The 14,430-nt window shown below is 41.6% G+C and overlaps 1 protein-coding gene across 9 annotated transcripts in view; it reads left to right on the forward strand.

The window, feature by feature from the left end:
• Window positions 1-14,430, forward strand: part of prdm16 (PR domain containing 16) — a 172,306-nt gene that overhangs the window by 56,344 nt on the left and 101,532 nt on the right. For 8 of the 9 annotated variants that reach the window (XM_082519891.1, XM_082519890.1, XM_082519892.1 and 5 more), the window contains one exon: window positions 1,308-1,771. The exons of the other annotated variant lie outside the window; for it this stretch is intronic. In XM_082519891.1, coding sequence (XP_082376017.1) covers window positions 1,308-1,771 — 464 coding nt within the window. The remainder of the gene's footprint in view (window positions 1-1,307; window positions 1,772-14,430) is intronic. 9 annotated transcript variants of the gene reach the window in all.

Consider the following 14,430-nt stretch of genomic DNA (forward strand, 5'->3'; position numbering starts at 1 on the left):
AATGAATAAACTCACGGAAATAAAACATCCCAATTGTTAATTGAATTCAACTTGCATCATTTTTTAAATTAAAACCTCTCATTACAAAATAATATACTTCCACACACTAACAAGCACATTTTTAAAATGTCATGTTACAGCTCCAGTTAAAACCTGGGCAGCGACGACAGGCTTGGCAGCAGGCTAGATGGAGGTTGGGAGAGGGGGAAAGCGCTTGATTGGAACCACTCCTGCTGTAATTTTGGGCCTAGTTGGCCTGCTGATTGCCAGTCCCTGTGTTTAGATAGTAAAACTGCAGTGGTACTTTGACTTAAGACACCAGGACTGTCTAGAGAGGGATAACAAAAAGACGTGTATAGGTGTGCTTAAGAAAACAGAGACACAAACAAATAGGTACAGATCTGTTGAGGGCTGGATTGAAAAATGTGCATTTATTTCATATTTGTAAGCTTTCTTCTCCCTTGATGCCATTGGTCCTGATTCAAATTCCAATGTTATGCTATTTACAAAGGAAAATTATTACACATCTTAGCTTTACTAAAAACTTGATATGCCATACTAAAAGGCCTCTACTCAAAAACAGCCTAAGGGAATGATACTCACCAAAAGGCTCTAGTGCATACAAACTTTCATTTTACATAATAAATGCCTGAATTATACAGTATGAAAACCAAAATCATGAAATTTGAAGTTACCAAAACCATACTTGCTGTTCTTGTTTTCACTCATGTCAGAATGGTGGGATCCTGGAGCGCCAGCACAATCATGTTGTCAGGTCTTAGATGTGAAAATAATAATGGGCGACGAGGCCCAACAGGTCAATGATAGATATAACGAATTATTTGTAAGATGAGTCCTGGCAGGACGTGGTGACCATGATTAAACTGAGAATTATTCCCACGAAGGACTTGGCCACTATCTCTGTGTTTCTGGCTGTTCTCAGATAACCTCTGGAAAATCAGTGAACTAAGCATTTTGTTGCTGAAGCCAGTCAGATGGATAAGTATGACTTTCTGAGGACCACTAAATTTCCTCATTGTGCTGTGTGGTTTGCCGACAATTTAGAGGTTAGGACATTGAAGTGCATTTTGTAACTTAAGGCCAAGAACTCCTTGCATGCGTAGTATGCCACTGGGTTTGGAAATATGATTTACAGTATTTCAATTTCTGTCTTCAATTCCAGGGAAGCTATTCACATAGATTTATGGCTAAAACCAGATTTTCTCTTCCCGTCTATATAGCTGGCATGGAAATCCAGGAGGTTACACATCCTTTGTGACATCTCTGTGTGTGTCTTTGTCTCGTAGATGACAGTGAGCCAGTGGACAGCATGTACGACACAGAGGCTGATCTGCCAGGTTTAGCGGCTGGCAGCGGAGGTGGCGCCGACAGCCCAGAAGACGACGCAGAAGACGGCATCATCAACATGTCCCCCTTGCCCTCACCGACTCCCTCCCATCCAAACAGCAACCACCACCACCTGCTACACTCCCATATCTATGCCTCCCACCACCACCATCTCCACAACAATAGCAGCAGCAGCAATGACCAGGACTTCACCACACCCAAGGAGGGCTCGCCCTATGAGGCACCTGTCTACATTCCTGATGACATTCCCATTCCCAGTGAACTGGAGCTGCGGGAGTCCTCTGTGCCCGGTGCAGGTCTGGGTGTATGGGCAAAGACCCGCATAGGTGCTGGTGAGAGGTTTGGTCTGCACAGCACAAAGCATCATGTGGCCACAGGCAAAGACAGTTCCTTTGGATGGGAGGTAGGAACTATCACAGGTTCTCTGTGCAGTCATTATAGTTGCTGTTCTTTTAATTAGTTTTATTTTATTTCACATAAACTGTGGGTCCCTTTTAATCCGCTACTGGTAACGCAGTACAACACAGTAAGACACGGAGCTAAATAGAAGTGAAGAAAGTAACTAAAGCAATGAGGCACTTTTCAGATTTTACATTTCCTCAAGAGAATCTGTCTCATCACCATAGATGCCCATTCTGTTTCCATCATGTGTAGGATTGGACCTCATCTTTGATTGTCGCATACACTCAAAGTCATACGCACACAATACACTTATCCAGAATTCCGGCAGAGCAACGTAGCAATGTCAAATGGAAAAATCTGGCTGATTAGCGGTGGTATCAGCTTTTCTGGGCGTCGGTCTGAAGCGAGCAGACTCATTTGGTCACGGCATCTGATATGGAAATGGAAGAAGCGTGGCCCAGTGCGGTGGCGGCATATTGAACTATTAATTTTCATTTCAACATGACATTAGAGGATATTGAAGTTGCTTCAGTAAGCTCATTAAGGGAAAAAAGAAACTCCTGGTCTCTGTCTCTCTCCGTCTCTGTCTCGCTTTCTCAAATGCCTAATTAGAGGTGAAATATGCTGGCCTGCTTTTCGTTTCACTGACTCCTTGACTGTTCGTTTTTCAGGAGGACGGTCATTCACGTAGTCTCATATTACATTCATACATAACAAAGGATAGAGGCTTGGACAAGTTAATCATTGGAACATCATTCTGAAAAGGGCAGGATGTGATTGAATTGGACACCAGCAGCTGATGGGCACAGTTAAAAAAACTTTAACCAACAAGGCAGGGAATTTTTTTGAGAATGTTGCCGTGGTTTCATGCTTTATACTATGCAATACATAGTTCAAATGTTAAAACTCATGGCTCATGTTGCTAAAATACCGTCAAAAAACCAGTCAAATGAAAATTATGTAGATAAATTAACAAAAAAATCCCATCATAGTTTCAGTCTGAAGAAGTCTTTTTTTCAGCCACGTTTTCTTCTCACCAGTTGTAGGAGCATGCAGACGATTAAAACACTCAGGCACACGCTATGTGGCAGTGTGCCAGGGTGAACATATTCCTTTTTAAACTTTGTATTATGGCCAGCCATTTGGGGTGCAAGAGGCTTCTCTCCAAAAGCTACACACTCCCCACAGCGCTCATGTTTTCTCTCAGTTTTCCCTCCTCCTTCCTTTTTTTCTCCCCGGACACCCGGCTAATGCATATTCATCAGCATAGCTTCAGCTCTTTTGCTTTAGGACGAGGCTGACTTAAGCTCTAAAGAGAAACATCCACACGTCCCCACCAAAGTGCCCTGGCAAAAACACTCGCACCTGGCCTAAAAAAAGGAAGAAACTCAGCAAATTTTACACTCTGTCTACTCCTTTAAAATTCAATTCAATTTTATTTATATAGCACCAAATAACAACAAATGTCGCTTTATACTGTACAGTAGATATGAGGAACATACAGTATATCTCAGCATGTTGAAGGATATTACAAAGATAGTTTTCTGTTCATTTGTCAGTTTCAGTTTCATAAGCCACCCGGAAAGGTATGTATGCGAACACAGCCAAGACTCAGCTGATGCTGGAACGTTTTGGCGTTTTGTGACATTTTCAATATACTCTTTCTAGATCAGTATGCATGTTGCTATTAGCCTGAGGTCAGTTTTATTTCTCTTCAAGGTAAAATCTTTGATCTCTGCCTCCCAACCTGTCAAAAGGGAACAATAATTCCATCTTCTCTTCTTTCTCCTTCTGAATAGCCATTGGAGGACTGACCCTGGCTCAGGGTGTATTATTTTTTAAAGATATCCTGTCTGGGCTGTGGGCTGGAAATCTTCAGAGGCTCTTCTCTCCCAGACTCTTATCACAGATAGTCATAACAGTCAGCCTGTTGATAGTCATCAACAGACTCCCTTAGGAGTCCCATACACCCCATTTCTCCCCCCTTTCACCATCTACTCATCTACTGCCCCTGGTCTTAGACAAATAGACAGCCGAGGGAGTGACAGAACAACCTTGGCTAAGTACAGAAAGATGTAAGTGGACACGAGAAGACTTGATGCTTTTTGATAGAGGGAAACCGTAAAATGCAAAACCGAAAATGTTTCAAACAACATCAAAAAGAAAGAAGAAAACAGAGTGTTCATTAAAGGTCTGTTGTGTGTTGTAACAGTCCCCTGCCAAAACACAGTGATGTGCTATGAGAGATAATAGGAGAAGTCACCCGAGACCTTTGTGTGTGATAGTATCTAACCAAGACCTCATATGTTAGAACTCAGCAGGTACTGTGACAATTTAGATCAAAAGCTGAATGTAATTATCAGAGTGATTATCTTTGCATAACTGTGCTTCCACTTTATCTAAAAATTAGTAAATTCATGATGTTGGGTGAACCCCAAAGGCACCACCGCTCCTCCCCAAAACAATCTTGGTTTCTTCTTGATGACAGCCTAATTTTAAGTTATAGAATTATGTAAAACTCAAAGGATATTGATTAAACTGTAAGTGAAGCCCTGTCAATCCTAAGAATACAAAATTGCTAAAATTGCAGTCACAAGGTTTTCACCATCAACAGTGATATAATCCATCTGCAGCAGCATTGCTGCATCCAAAACAGCTTAAATACACTGTCTACATTTTTGTGGATTTTTGACTTTATTTTTTATTTGTTCTTTTTTACTAAGACTGGCAATAACTCATCATGTTGGCTTTGTAAGCTCTGTGGTCTACCAGTGAACCCAAACAGCTCAGTCACATGCTCGATGCTTTAGTGCTCTCTGGATCGCTGAGTAAAAGCTTAAGATGGGTGCAGAGAAACACGGAGTAATAGAAAGAGAGAGTGAAAGGTTAGGAACAACAGAAAGAAGAAAGGGAAAGGCAGAGAGGAAGCCTGCTATTGTCTGTCCTGGGGCACTGGGAACTGGAAGAGGTGTTAACTCAGACTCATTTTAGTGAGACGGACAGCTCAATCTAAGAGCTGCTTTGCTGCAGGCCATGGCCATTCTCTTCTGTCTCAGATGCCCTCTCTGGGCCAGCACTGAGTCATCCATTTAAAAACCATTATGCTCCCCCTTTAGCTAAACATGATAGAACGCCAGAGCCCCAGGTCCACCTTATGTGTGTGTGTGTCTCTATCTGGTTGGGTGTGTAGGACTGCTAACCCCTGAGGATAGGAAGGCAAGCAGAGAGAGGCAAGGCCCACAGAGAGTCCAGTGTAGGGATCTAACTGTCAGAGCGACTGCTGCTATTATCTAACTGGTAGATTGGCTTGACTTGTCTATTGATAGAGACATGTCGCCATACAGTAGCTGGAGGTATTGTGTTCTTCACTGATTGGCACTGACTAGACTGTATGATCATACTCCCGTAGGTGCTCAGATGGCAGGAGGCATATGGGCAACACATCTGTGGTTGTTTTTGGCAGCCACGCATGTTAATAAAAAATTTACATTTACTATAGAGCTAGGAAAGCTACTAACAGTGTTTCATATAGAAGTCAAGAGATAAAAGGTTAAAAATGCAACTTGACTTTGGTCTTTAGGGAAAAAAAATACATAAAATCAAATCGCTGTTTGTATTATGAACATTTGTTAAGAAAACAAACCGTGCGACCAAGCCCTTTCAGTGTGATATTAATGGTGTTTGCACATTCTCCTTGCCCTGTGATCACTGGGCGTATCTTTGCACCTCTGAATCGTGGCTTTTAAAACTCACCTATTAGGTTTGTCTTTTCTCTCTATCTTTTGTTTCTCCAGATTGTGCTTGCTATCTCACCAAGTTTTTGCGTGAAGGTCACACATCAAACCTTGCAGCACATTCTCACCAACTTTGCGAAGACAGAGTCATTTGCTTGTCTGTTTGCTACCATTTAATGCTCATGTAATTAGCTGTTGTTGATGTTCTGGCTTATTAAGTTTAAGGGATTTAAATATTTCACAGTGGAATACATTAAAGAGGATTATTGTGCATTTTTACATTTTGATATGCGCATTGATGCTGACCCTTTGGCCAAAGTCAGCGCATATGTTTTGACATATAGAAATGTGTGCTTTAGAGTCCATTTAGTGGACCTTGGGATGACTTTGTTGCCAGGCAAACTTCCTTCTCCCTGTCCGTCATTCTTTTTCTGTTTACTTTTTGTGGGGTGATTTTCCATATCAGTATCATTTATCCAGTGATGTGTGGAAAGAGGTGAAAAGAATGCTAGCTCTTCTGTTTAGCCAGTTATTGACTTAGTGATAGGCTAAGTCTTCTGGCGGGCACTATAATGTCGCCTACGTCCTACGTGACAGATACCCATCCAGCTATGGCAGGATGTATCTCCCTCACCATGTGTCAGGCACTTAATAAATCGTGTCACAGCTCACTTCTTTATTGTTCATAACCTAATCGCTGAGCTAAGCTAAGACCTTCTTTTCAAATGCTTTGGAGGAGAAGTCCTGGCGCACCCTGACACTTATCTGTCCCGACCCACTTCTTGTGTCTTGAAGTGTTTGCTTGGCTTTTGTGTTTTGCCCGAGGAGGGCAGATGGCCAAGTTCTTATGCCCCACAGGGCACTCAAGGTGCAGTTTGCAGCTTGTCTGATCTGTTTGCCTTTCACAGGAAGGTGTTCGTTATCTTGATGTTTACCCTTAAGGTGACTGGCACTGAGCTGATAGAGCAAAAACTGCCTGACTCTACCTGAGGACAGCAGACACATCAAGCAAAAGGATAATGTGAGTGTCACGGCACTTGTAAAGGTGTGAAGGTGGTTTATTAAACACAAAATAAAAATAGACAAACGACAAACAGAGAATGAACTAAACTATACTGGGAACAACTAACTACTGAACACGAACCAGAACACGAACCTGAAAATGAAGGAAGATAGATGATGGTATATGATGGTGACCATGTAGGTTATTGTCTGGCAACTCTTCATGTAAATATATTCATTATCATGTCTTTTAGTTATCAAATGAAGACCATGCTCAGAGAACCATGTGGCCTTGAGCTGAAAGTACTTCTTAGCTGGAATAATGGCAGACCATGTTAGCTTCATCTCCTCAGATTTTGCTTTGTTGGAAAGTAAAAGGGAGTTATATTTTTAAATTTCACATCCTAATAACTCATCAAGAAAAATAGCCGCTAATATCATACAGTTGTGAAGCTAGTTGTGACTAACATCTTCTGTCTTACAACAACTATTATCAATGCATTTTGGGGAAACTAAATTTTACACAGCAATGGCACAAAAAACATAAAATTATTCATTAGAGACTACTGATTCTAGATTAGTTGTAAAACACATATTGTTGAGTTTTGCTACATTAAATCTTTGCCAAGGATCTCTAGTAATTATTGTTATTTTTAGAAGAAAGTATTCCCAACATTTAATAAAGCAGTGAAAAAAAAACATAATACTGAATTTTACTGCTGTAATTAAAAATAATTGCAATATTGAATCTTTTGATCCAAGGAGTGTTATTAAAACCTCAAGATTCTGAAAACTATACATATATACAAAAATTGCACACACAGTTTTCGTGATGCTCATATGAAATCATTTGTTAACATAAGGAGTTAGTTTAGCACACGTGCCTACAGTCCCACATCATAATGAAAGGGATATCAATTCTGTGGTTTCTAATAACAGTATTGACCAACACTATGTGGTTTTCTGTCGTCGTTATTTGACTTTGACAGAAACCCCAAGTTTACACACGGAGCAAAAACACCAAAGAGAGAGAGAGTGTAACACCACAAGTCCTGGGCCTGTGCTGTAATATCTTCCATTCAGATTCATTTTATGTAGGTTTTAAACATGCCATTAGCCAATTTAATCCAATTTTCCCAGCTTTCGGAGCACTCCAATGGAACAGATTCCGTCTAATATTAAACATATGGTATCCGTTGCCCCTGGAAACGCCACAGCAGAGCAGTTTTTTTTTTTATAGGGACCTGTTAAAGACAAGCCTCCCGTGTCCCAGTGCAAACCATTATCAGTTATGTTCAATGAACATTGTAATTGATAACGAGGAAGCAGGGCAGCAAATTAAATGTCAGGTTTGATTAGAAGCCTGATGCCTTATCATTTGTTCATAACTCGTTGCCAACATCTGTTAATTAGTTAATAAATTAATCAGCTGGGCTCAGATGAAAAGTGGACGGGCTCCTGAGGAAGTACACAGGGCAAAGTCATCTATCTTTGAAGGAAGTAGAACTCAACAAATATTGTCTCAGGGATTTGGACTGTTTTTACTTGGTCACTGGTTTCAGACCTCAGCCACTTGAGCCAAGCAGTCTCAGTGGATCCTCTTGTTTGCCTGAACAATCTCCTCACACATTCACACCACAGTGCTATCTTTTATTACGTGAGGCTTCCTTTTGCAGTCATGCTTTAAACTTTAATTCAAAAACCCTCACATCAGGGCATCAGTAGTCTGTGGTCAAGCACAGGTAACTGCCGTCCAATCCTCTCCTGCCCCGCTCTTTCACTGTGTTTTCAGAGGAACCCCATCGTTCATCATTCCTCCGATGAATAGTCCCATCAGTTACAGCCTCGAGGCAGAAGCAGACAATGACACTGTTCTTTGCTTCACTGGAAGATGATGACATTTGTCAAATGCTGTTTTTGTTGGTATTTAGAATTACGCTCTTTTAAAGAAATGGCCTTCTGTGCTTTCAGAATTTTTGCTTGTCTACAGAAGACGAGGTGCGAGTCCTCCAATGCGAGACCATTGCTGGTTCAAGATCACTCACTTTCTTTCATTTTCACTCACTTTCCCCCTTTCTTTTGCCCTCTCTCTCCATTTAAATCTCAATCCCTTATGCTGCTTAACATTTCTGTGACTCAAGCTGGAGGTGGTGACCTAATAATCAGGTTCCCGTGGCTGTTGTGATTACCATTTTCCATAATCAGATACACAACATGGCCCAAACGCCTTAGCTGTAGGAATACTTATTTTCATTAGCTTCTTAAGGCTCCTGTGCTGTACTGTAGACCTCGGTGCATGAGAAGTCAGCCTTGGAGGAAAATGAAACACACAGCTGTGCCTTTTAATTACTTTTTATTAGGTGCAAAGACTAGCCTTCTACACAGTGTGTGTCTTTGTCAGAGTTAAACAGGAGTATAAAGATCCCTCATAAGCATATGATTGACCATAGAAGGAGATGTAGGACTCGTATTGACCAGTAATTTCATTATGAAATTTAAAAAAAAGGTTCAGTTAACTTTTCTGTTCTCTGGTTTTGCAAGTGTTTTTGCTTTTAAAATCTTCAGAAAAATATTGATATTAGTCTGGGTATGTAATGCAGTGTGATTTAACACATATATGTACAGCCATGAAAACTGTACAAAACTACGTAGTAATACATCCACACAAGCATAAAGAGGCAGAGCCAGGTTAAAAAAAAACCTCCAAAGTTTTTCTTTCCTTTACTCAGTTACATAGCATAACAGGGTAGAGTTAGAAGCAAAGCACCATGACGACATTAGATCTGAAAACAGTGTTGAATTATTGAAGTGTCAAACATGCTCGGACTTCTTTACTTTGGAAAGTCTCTGGAATGACTTCGGTGATTTTTTTTTTTGCTCATTTTTTCCACTACTGTCATTTAGAGCAAGACCCGGCGTCTTGTCAGCATGAGACAACATGGAGGTTTTGACAGAATCATGATTTATAGGCACCTGTTCAGTGCGTCTTGTGCATGCAGATGTTCATGTCCACATTTCTGTTAATTATCTTGGGCACTGGTCCATCCTCCTAAAATCACAATTCTCCCAGTAAAGACAAGATCCCCTAAGCAGTTTGTTTTAACATCTTAATTTAGTGTGCGATCTGCTGTCAAGATGACAAATAACATTTCAAATAGAGGGTTCTCAGACATTTAATTGATAATTTTACCCCCTCATTTGATTTATTTGCATTCTTCTGAAAACCAGTCATTGTAAATCTCGAGGTTTGTTGTGCATTATGAAGCTCGAGTGCAGTTGTGTGGTCGTTAATGTTTCTTATTGTCCTCATCTGAGAGCAACTACACAAATGTAGAACAGACTGAAAAGAGCTTAGACATGTATTGTTAAATATTGAGTGATTTGCAGCTAGAAATGTTTATGAAGGAACTCCCTGCTTGTTTGTCTGGTAAATTTGGCCTTCTTTAACCAGATTGATTCATCATGGCTGAAACCTGAAGAAGGGTTGGTGTTTTCAGTGAGCGTGAAGACAATCAGCCACGTGAAATTAAATGTACTTATAAAGACACTTTTACTTTCATCAGTTTTTGAGGTCGAAAATTGTTACCAACAGAGGAGCAGACACAGAAATAAACTGCAAGTGGAGCTAATAAAAAAATAAGCAAATGAGCACAAATCTGCTGAGTTCTGTTAGCTGAGTTCAGTTTGGATGTCTGCAAAGAATGAGATGTAGCTTGCCATCACCAGTGTGTGAATGTGTGTGTGAATGGGTGGATGACTGGATATGTAAAGCGCTTTGGGGTCCTTAGGGACTAGTAAGGCGCTATATAAATACAGGCCAAGAAAGGGAGGCTGAAAGAGGCTAACTTGGTTTGTGCAAATCTTCTTAATGCTCCGAGCGGTGTACTGCAAGCCCCTTGGTCCTCCTGTCCTTGATAAATGTCATATGATTCTGCTCTGTGCCACTCTGTCTTGAGAGGAGGTGACCTGATGTCGGTGCAACTGGTACACAGTGGTACCGAGCATGCCACCTCAGAAGGCTGGATAAAGAAAACTGCAAAGGATTCTGCTTCTCTGAGACGCTAATAGGTCTGAGCCATGTGAAGTTAAGCAATTATGCCAAACAACAGAACAAATGCAAAGCACTGTCATACTGCTGGAGTTTGGGACTGTGTGGCCTTAGGTGCACATAATACCAGCATTCAACTTACAGGACAGTCATTTGGAATTGCAATCTGTCCAGGTTTAACTACTTCCATAATAATAAAACATTCAAATTTTTAATACGATTAAACAGGTGATTTAAAAAAAATAGAGAGAGACTTATTATATAATGTTATGTTTGCTTTTATTTTATTGAGTTCTTTGTGTTTCTGGTGACAAAGCTTGCTCCCCTCTGCTGGCCGAGACCTCACAGTGGCACTTTCTGATGCCAAGTGCGAGTGTTTATAATGTGCAGCTGAGCATGTTTCTTCAGAGAGAGTGTCAGACTTTTTACTACTGTAGAGACACATACAGTGTGTACAGTGCAAGAGCATGCCAACTAATGCACAAAGCACTCACACATTTTTCACATATGCACACGAAGCTTACCAAACTACTCAAGTAACACAAGTCAGCACTTTTCTAACCCTTAGTCTTCTTCTTCTCCTGTGGAGTGGGCTGAGTGGGACAGGAATCCCACCATAACTTGTTTTTTTTTTAACACTATCCGTTCAATTTTCAGTCACCCCCTTTTTTGTTGCTTTACACCTAATTGTGTAAGTTTCACATCTCGTGTTGAGCAGTACACTTAAAACACTTATGTCCAGTTCTAATGCTCACAGGTAGGAGACTGCGGTCTCCTTTTACATGCCATTGTACTGTCAAGTGTTAATCTCTGTGCTTTCATGTGCTTTTATGACAAAATACACGACACGCTTTAATTATACCAAGATTACACACTCAGATCTTTTCTTTTGTGAGTCATTGATTTTTCAACCTTCTTTCTCAACCTTACATGGCCTCTCGCGCTATTTCTCCTCCTTTTCTTTCTGCTCCATCCTCCTCTTTTCCTGCCCTCCGGGGTCCCAGTGCTTCTAATTTGGCCTTATCAGTGAAGTAATTTAGCTGCCACAGCTTGGGTTTCTGTCGCGCGGCGAGTGGCCCCATTGTCCTGCCCTGCTGTTGCTGAGATAAACCCTCAGATTGAACAAAGTCCGCGCTGACCTTTACAAACTCCCAAATCTCACAGTGTATACCCCTCCAACAGAGATTCTCTCTACCTCAAGGCCTTTTCTTTGGGTGGCAGGGCTTTGGACACATCAACTGGGAGGAGGAAGGTGAAGGAGGGTGTGTGCGTGGGTATGTGTGTGAAAGAGTGAAAGTGTGTGGGGCTAGGGTGGATTGAGTGAGCGTGAGATGGACAAGGGAGAGGGATTAAGATGGCTGACTGAGCCTGTCTATATTTCCAATAGCACTTCGCTCTAAGAGGGAGGCAGAGAATAGAAAAAATGCACTGCAAACAAAGCATTCAAGTGTGCATTTTACAGACTCCTTCAGACTGATGAAGGGAGCTTTGAAGAGCAACATTATCTGTCCTTTGTCCAATGCAAAAATATGATTTCTCTTTGATTTACAAAGTGAGTTTGTGGTTGTTTTTCTTTTTGTCCGAAACAGCTCATTGAAAGAATTGTGGCAAATGCTCAGTTGATCCCCATGTCTTACGTCCATTGTTATTTATCATGTCCTTCATTCCTTGGCAGACAGCCCAAGAGGAGTCTGTTGGGATTTTTTGCTTTGACCCACAGTGAAACGACTAGAGTGGAACGGTTTAAGCCAAGTGGTTTGGGCAGTGGGGAGGTGGGGTCACTGCTGTGACAGCGAGGTTTGGGCCACAATGCAGCAGAAGTACCCTCTCCACTGTGAACTACTGTCATCCTTCAGAAGCCACTCAACTAGCTCTCCACAGTGCAAATCCTTTCTCTTCTCTATTCCAGCTGTCTGTCTGTCAGTTAGACACAGGACCTCATCAAAAGGCTTTGGAGTCGGGATTGAGGAAGACTGTGGAGGGAGGCAGGGTGGGAGGGGAGAGAGGAGGGAAAAAAGTGCTGTTACTGTAGTGGGTGGTAATGCTAAGCAAGGTAGCATGCCATGGGCGGGGAAAGGAGCTTAACACGGTTATAAATTCAGGTGTGAGAATAGTTGGTGATGGAGGATTGGAGTCAATCTACACATCCCTCCATTTGGCACGGCAACTCATTGTGCATCCCACTCTCTATCCCTCCATCCATCCTGCTTCCTTTCCACCTCCCCCCACTCACAGCCACCTGCCTGCAAGCCACCACCAGTGTTCCCAGGGAGATGAGCGCCATGGAGAAGAAGGCCCACAAGGGATTAACTTTTCACATGGCTTGGAGTCCTCGTCTCAAAAGACCTGACAACCCCAGACGGCTTGATTAAAAAAGAAAAGAAGAGAAGAGGAAAGGAAAGGGGGAGGGCAAAGGAGGAGGAGAAGAGGGGGAATTCTTCACATGATGGCCCTGAGAGAGGGATTTTGGATATTGGGTGTCTTTTTTTTCTTCGTCCAAAGCCCCCATGTCTTGGTTGAGAATGAGCAAATTGTTCCTCCTGTTCTTTCACCATTCCCTGTGTTGCCCAGCCTAAAGATGTGGGTGGGCATCCACTCACATTATTGACTCCATAAGGAAAGCCTATGGCTAAAAGCAAGAAATCATGGAAGTGGCAGCTTTTGATTACACGTTTCATCCTCTTTTATTCTTCTTTTGCCAAATATACATCAAGAAGAAGATATAATACAATATTCAGTGATCAGTTGCAGCTCGATACAACTATATGATAACGTCACAATGTATTTATCCATCGTTAATCTATTATCAAAACCCTTCTGTTGTTCTGTGTATGTCAGCATTGCATTACAGGCAAGGAAGACATTGGCAGAGAGAGTCGGCCAACCGTTGCCGGCTTAAAGTTCTAGTGTTCAAGTGGCAAGGCGCCCTATTTCCCCTCACTCTATCCCAGATAAATTGGGCATCTCAGGTTTGTCTGTGAGAAAGAGAGGACAAAAATCAAAACAAATGCTCCCACTGAAGTGAAGATGGGAGTAGGGTTGACTTTCCTCTCTGGCTAACGGATCAGCAACTCAACCTTGCGGGATAGCGGGCCACTTTATACCTCCCATCTTGTCCAAGTAACAGAGTGGCCCGACAGAGAGGTCAAGAAAGGTAGCAGGGTATCATTTTACAGATCACCACTCACCCTCTGGCTTCCTCCACATGGCTCACTTACCCTCTTCTCATCTCCACTGCTGGGATAGACTCACCCTCTCTTCCCACACCCCTCGGGTAGGACACAAACATTCATTGAAAACGGTTTCGTGGAAGTTGCATCCACTTTCTCTCTAAGGTTGCTGGCTGATCACATCAACAACATCCTCGAAATTCCTACATTTCATCAGTTATCTAATCAGTTACTCTGTTATTTATTTTTTCAGCTCGAACTTTATTGATTTATTTGGCATTCTTTGACTTACAAGCAACAATATGTTTGCGGTAGGAACTAAAAAAACCCAGAAATAAAACACAGAATGTGACAGGAACAACAAACGACTGGTTGCATTAAGAGAGAAATCCAGATCTAGACAGCTATAGGAAAGCAGATTTAAAGAAATCTAAAGGCATGTTTAGGATGACTACTGTAGAGCATATGAAAGGAACCAGGACCAATAAACACCACACCACACTTATTTCTGATTACTTTTGTAGTAGCTGTAGTGTTTTAGTCATTTCAGCTATCAATGCAAGAAATATCAATAAACGTCATAGCTAACTGAATAATTTCACTCTGATATCAATCCAGATTTGTATTGAATAAATCTGCCCAGTATGGCCCTAGACTCCAGCAAGGTTCTGGACCTGTTTTGTGTGCACTTAACTTTAATTTAAAG

This window comes from Aulonocara stuartgranti (assembly GCF_965226115.1).
Source record: "Aulonocara stuartgranti genome assembly, chromosome: 20".
NCBI lineage: Eukaryota > Metazoa > Chordata > Actinopteri > Cichliformes > Cichlidae > Aulonocara > Aulonocara stuartgranti.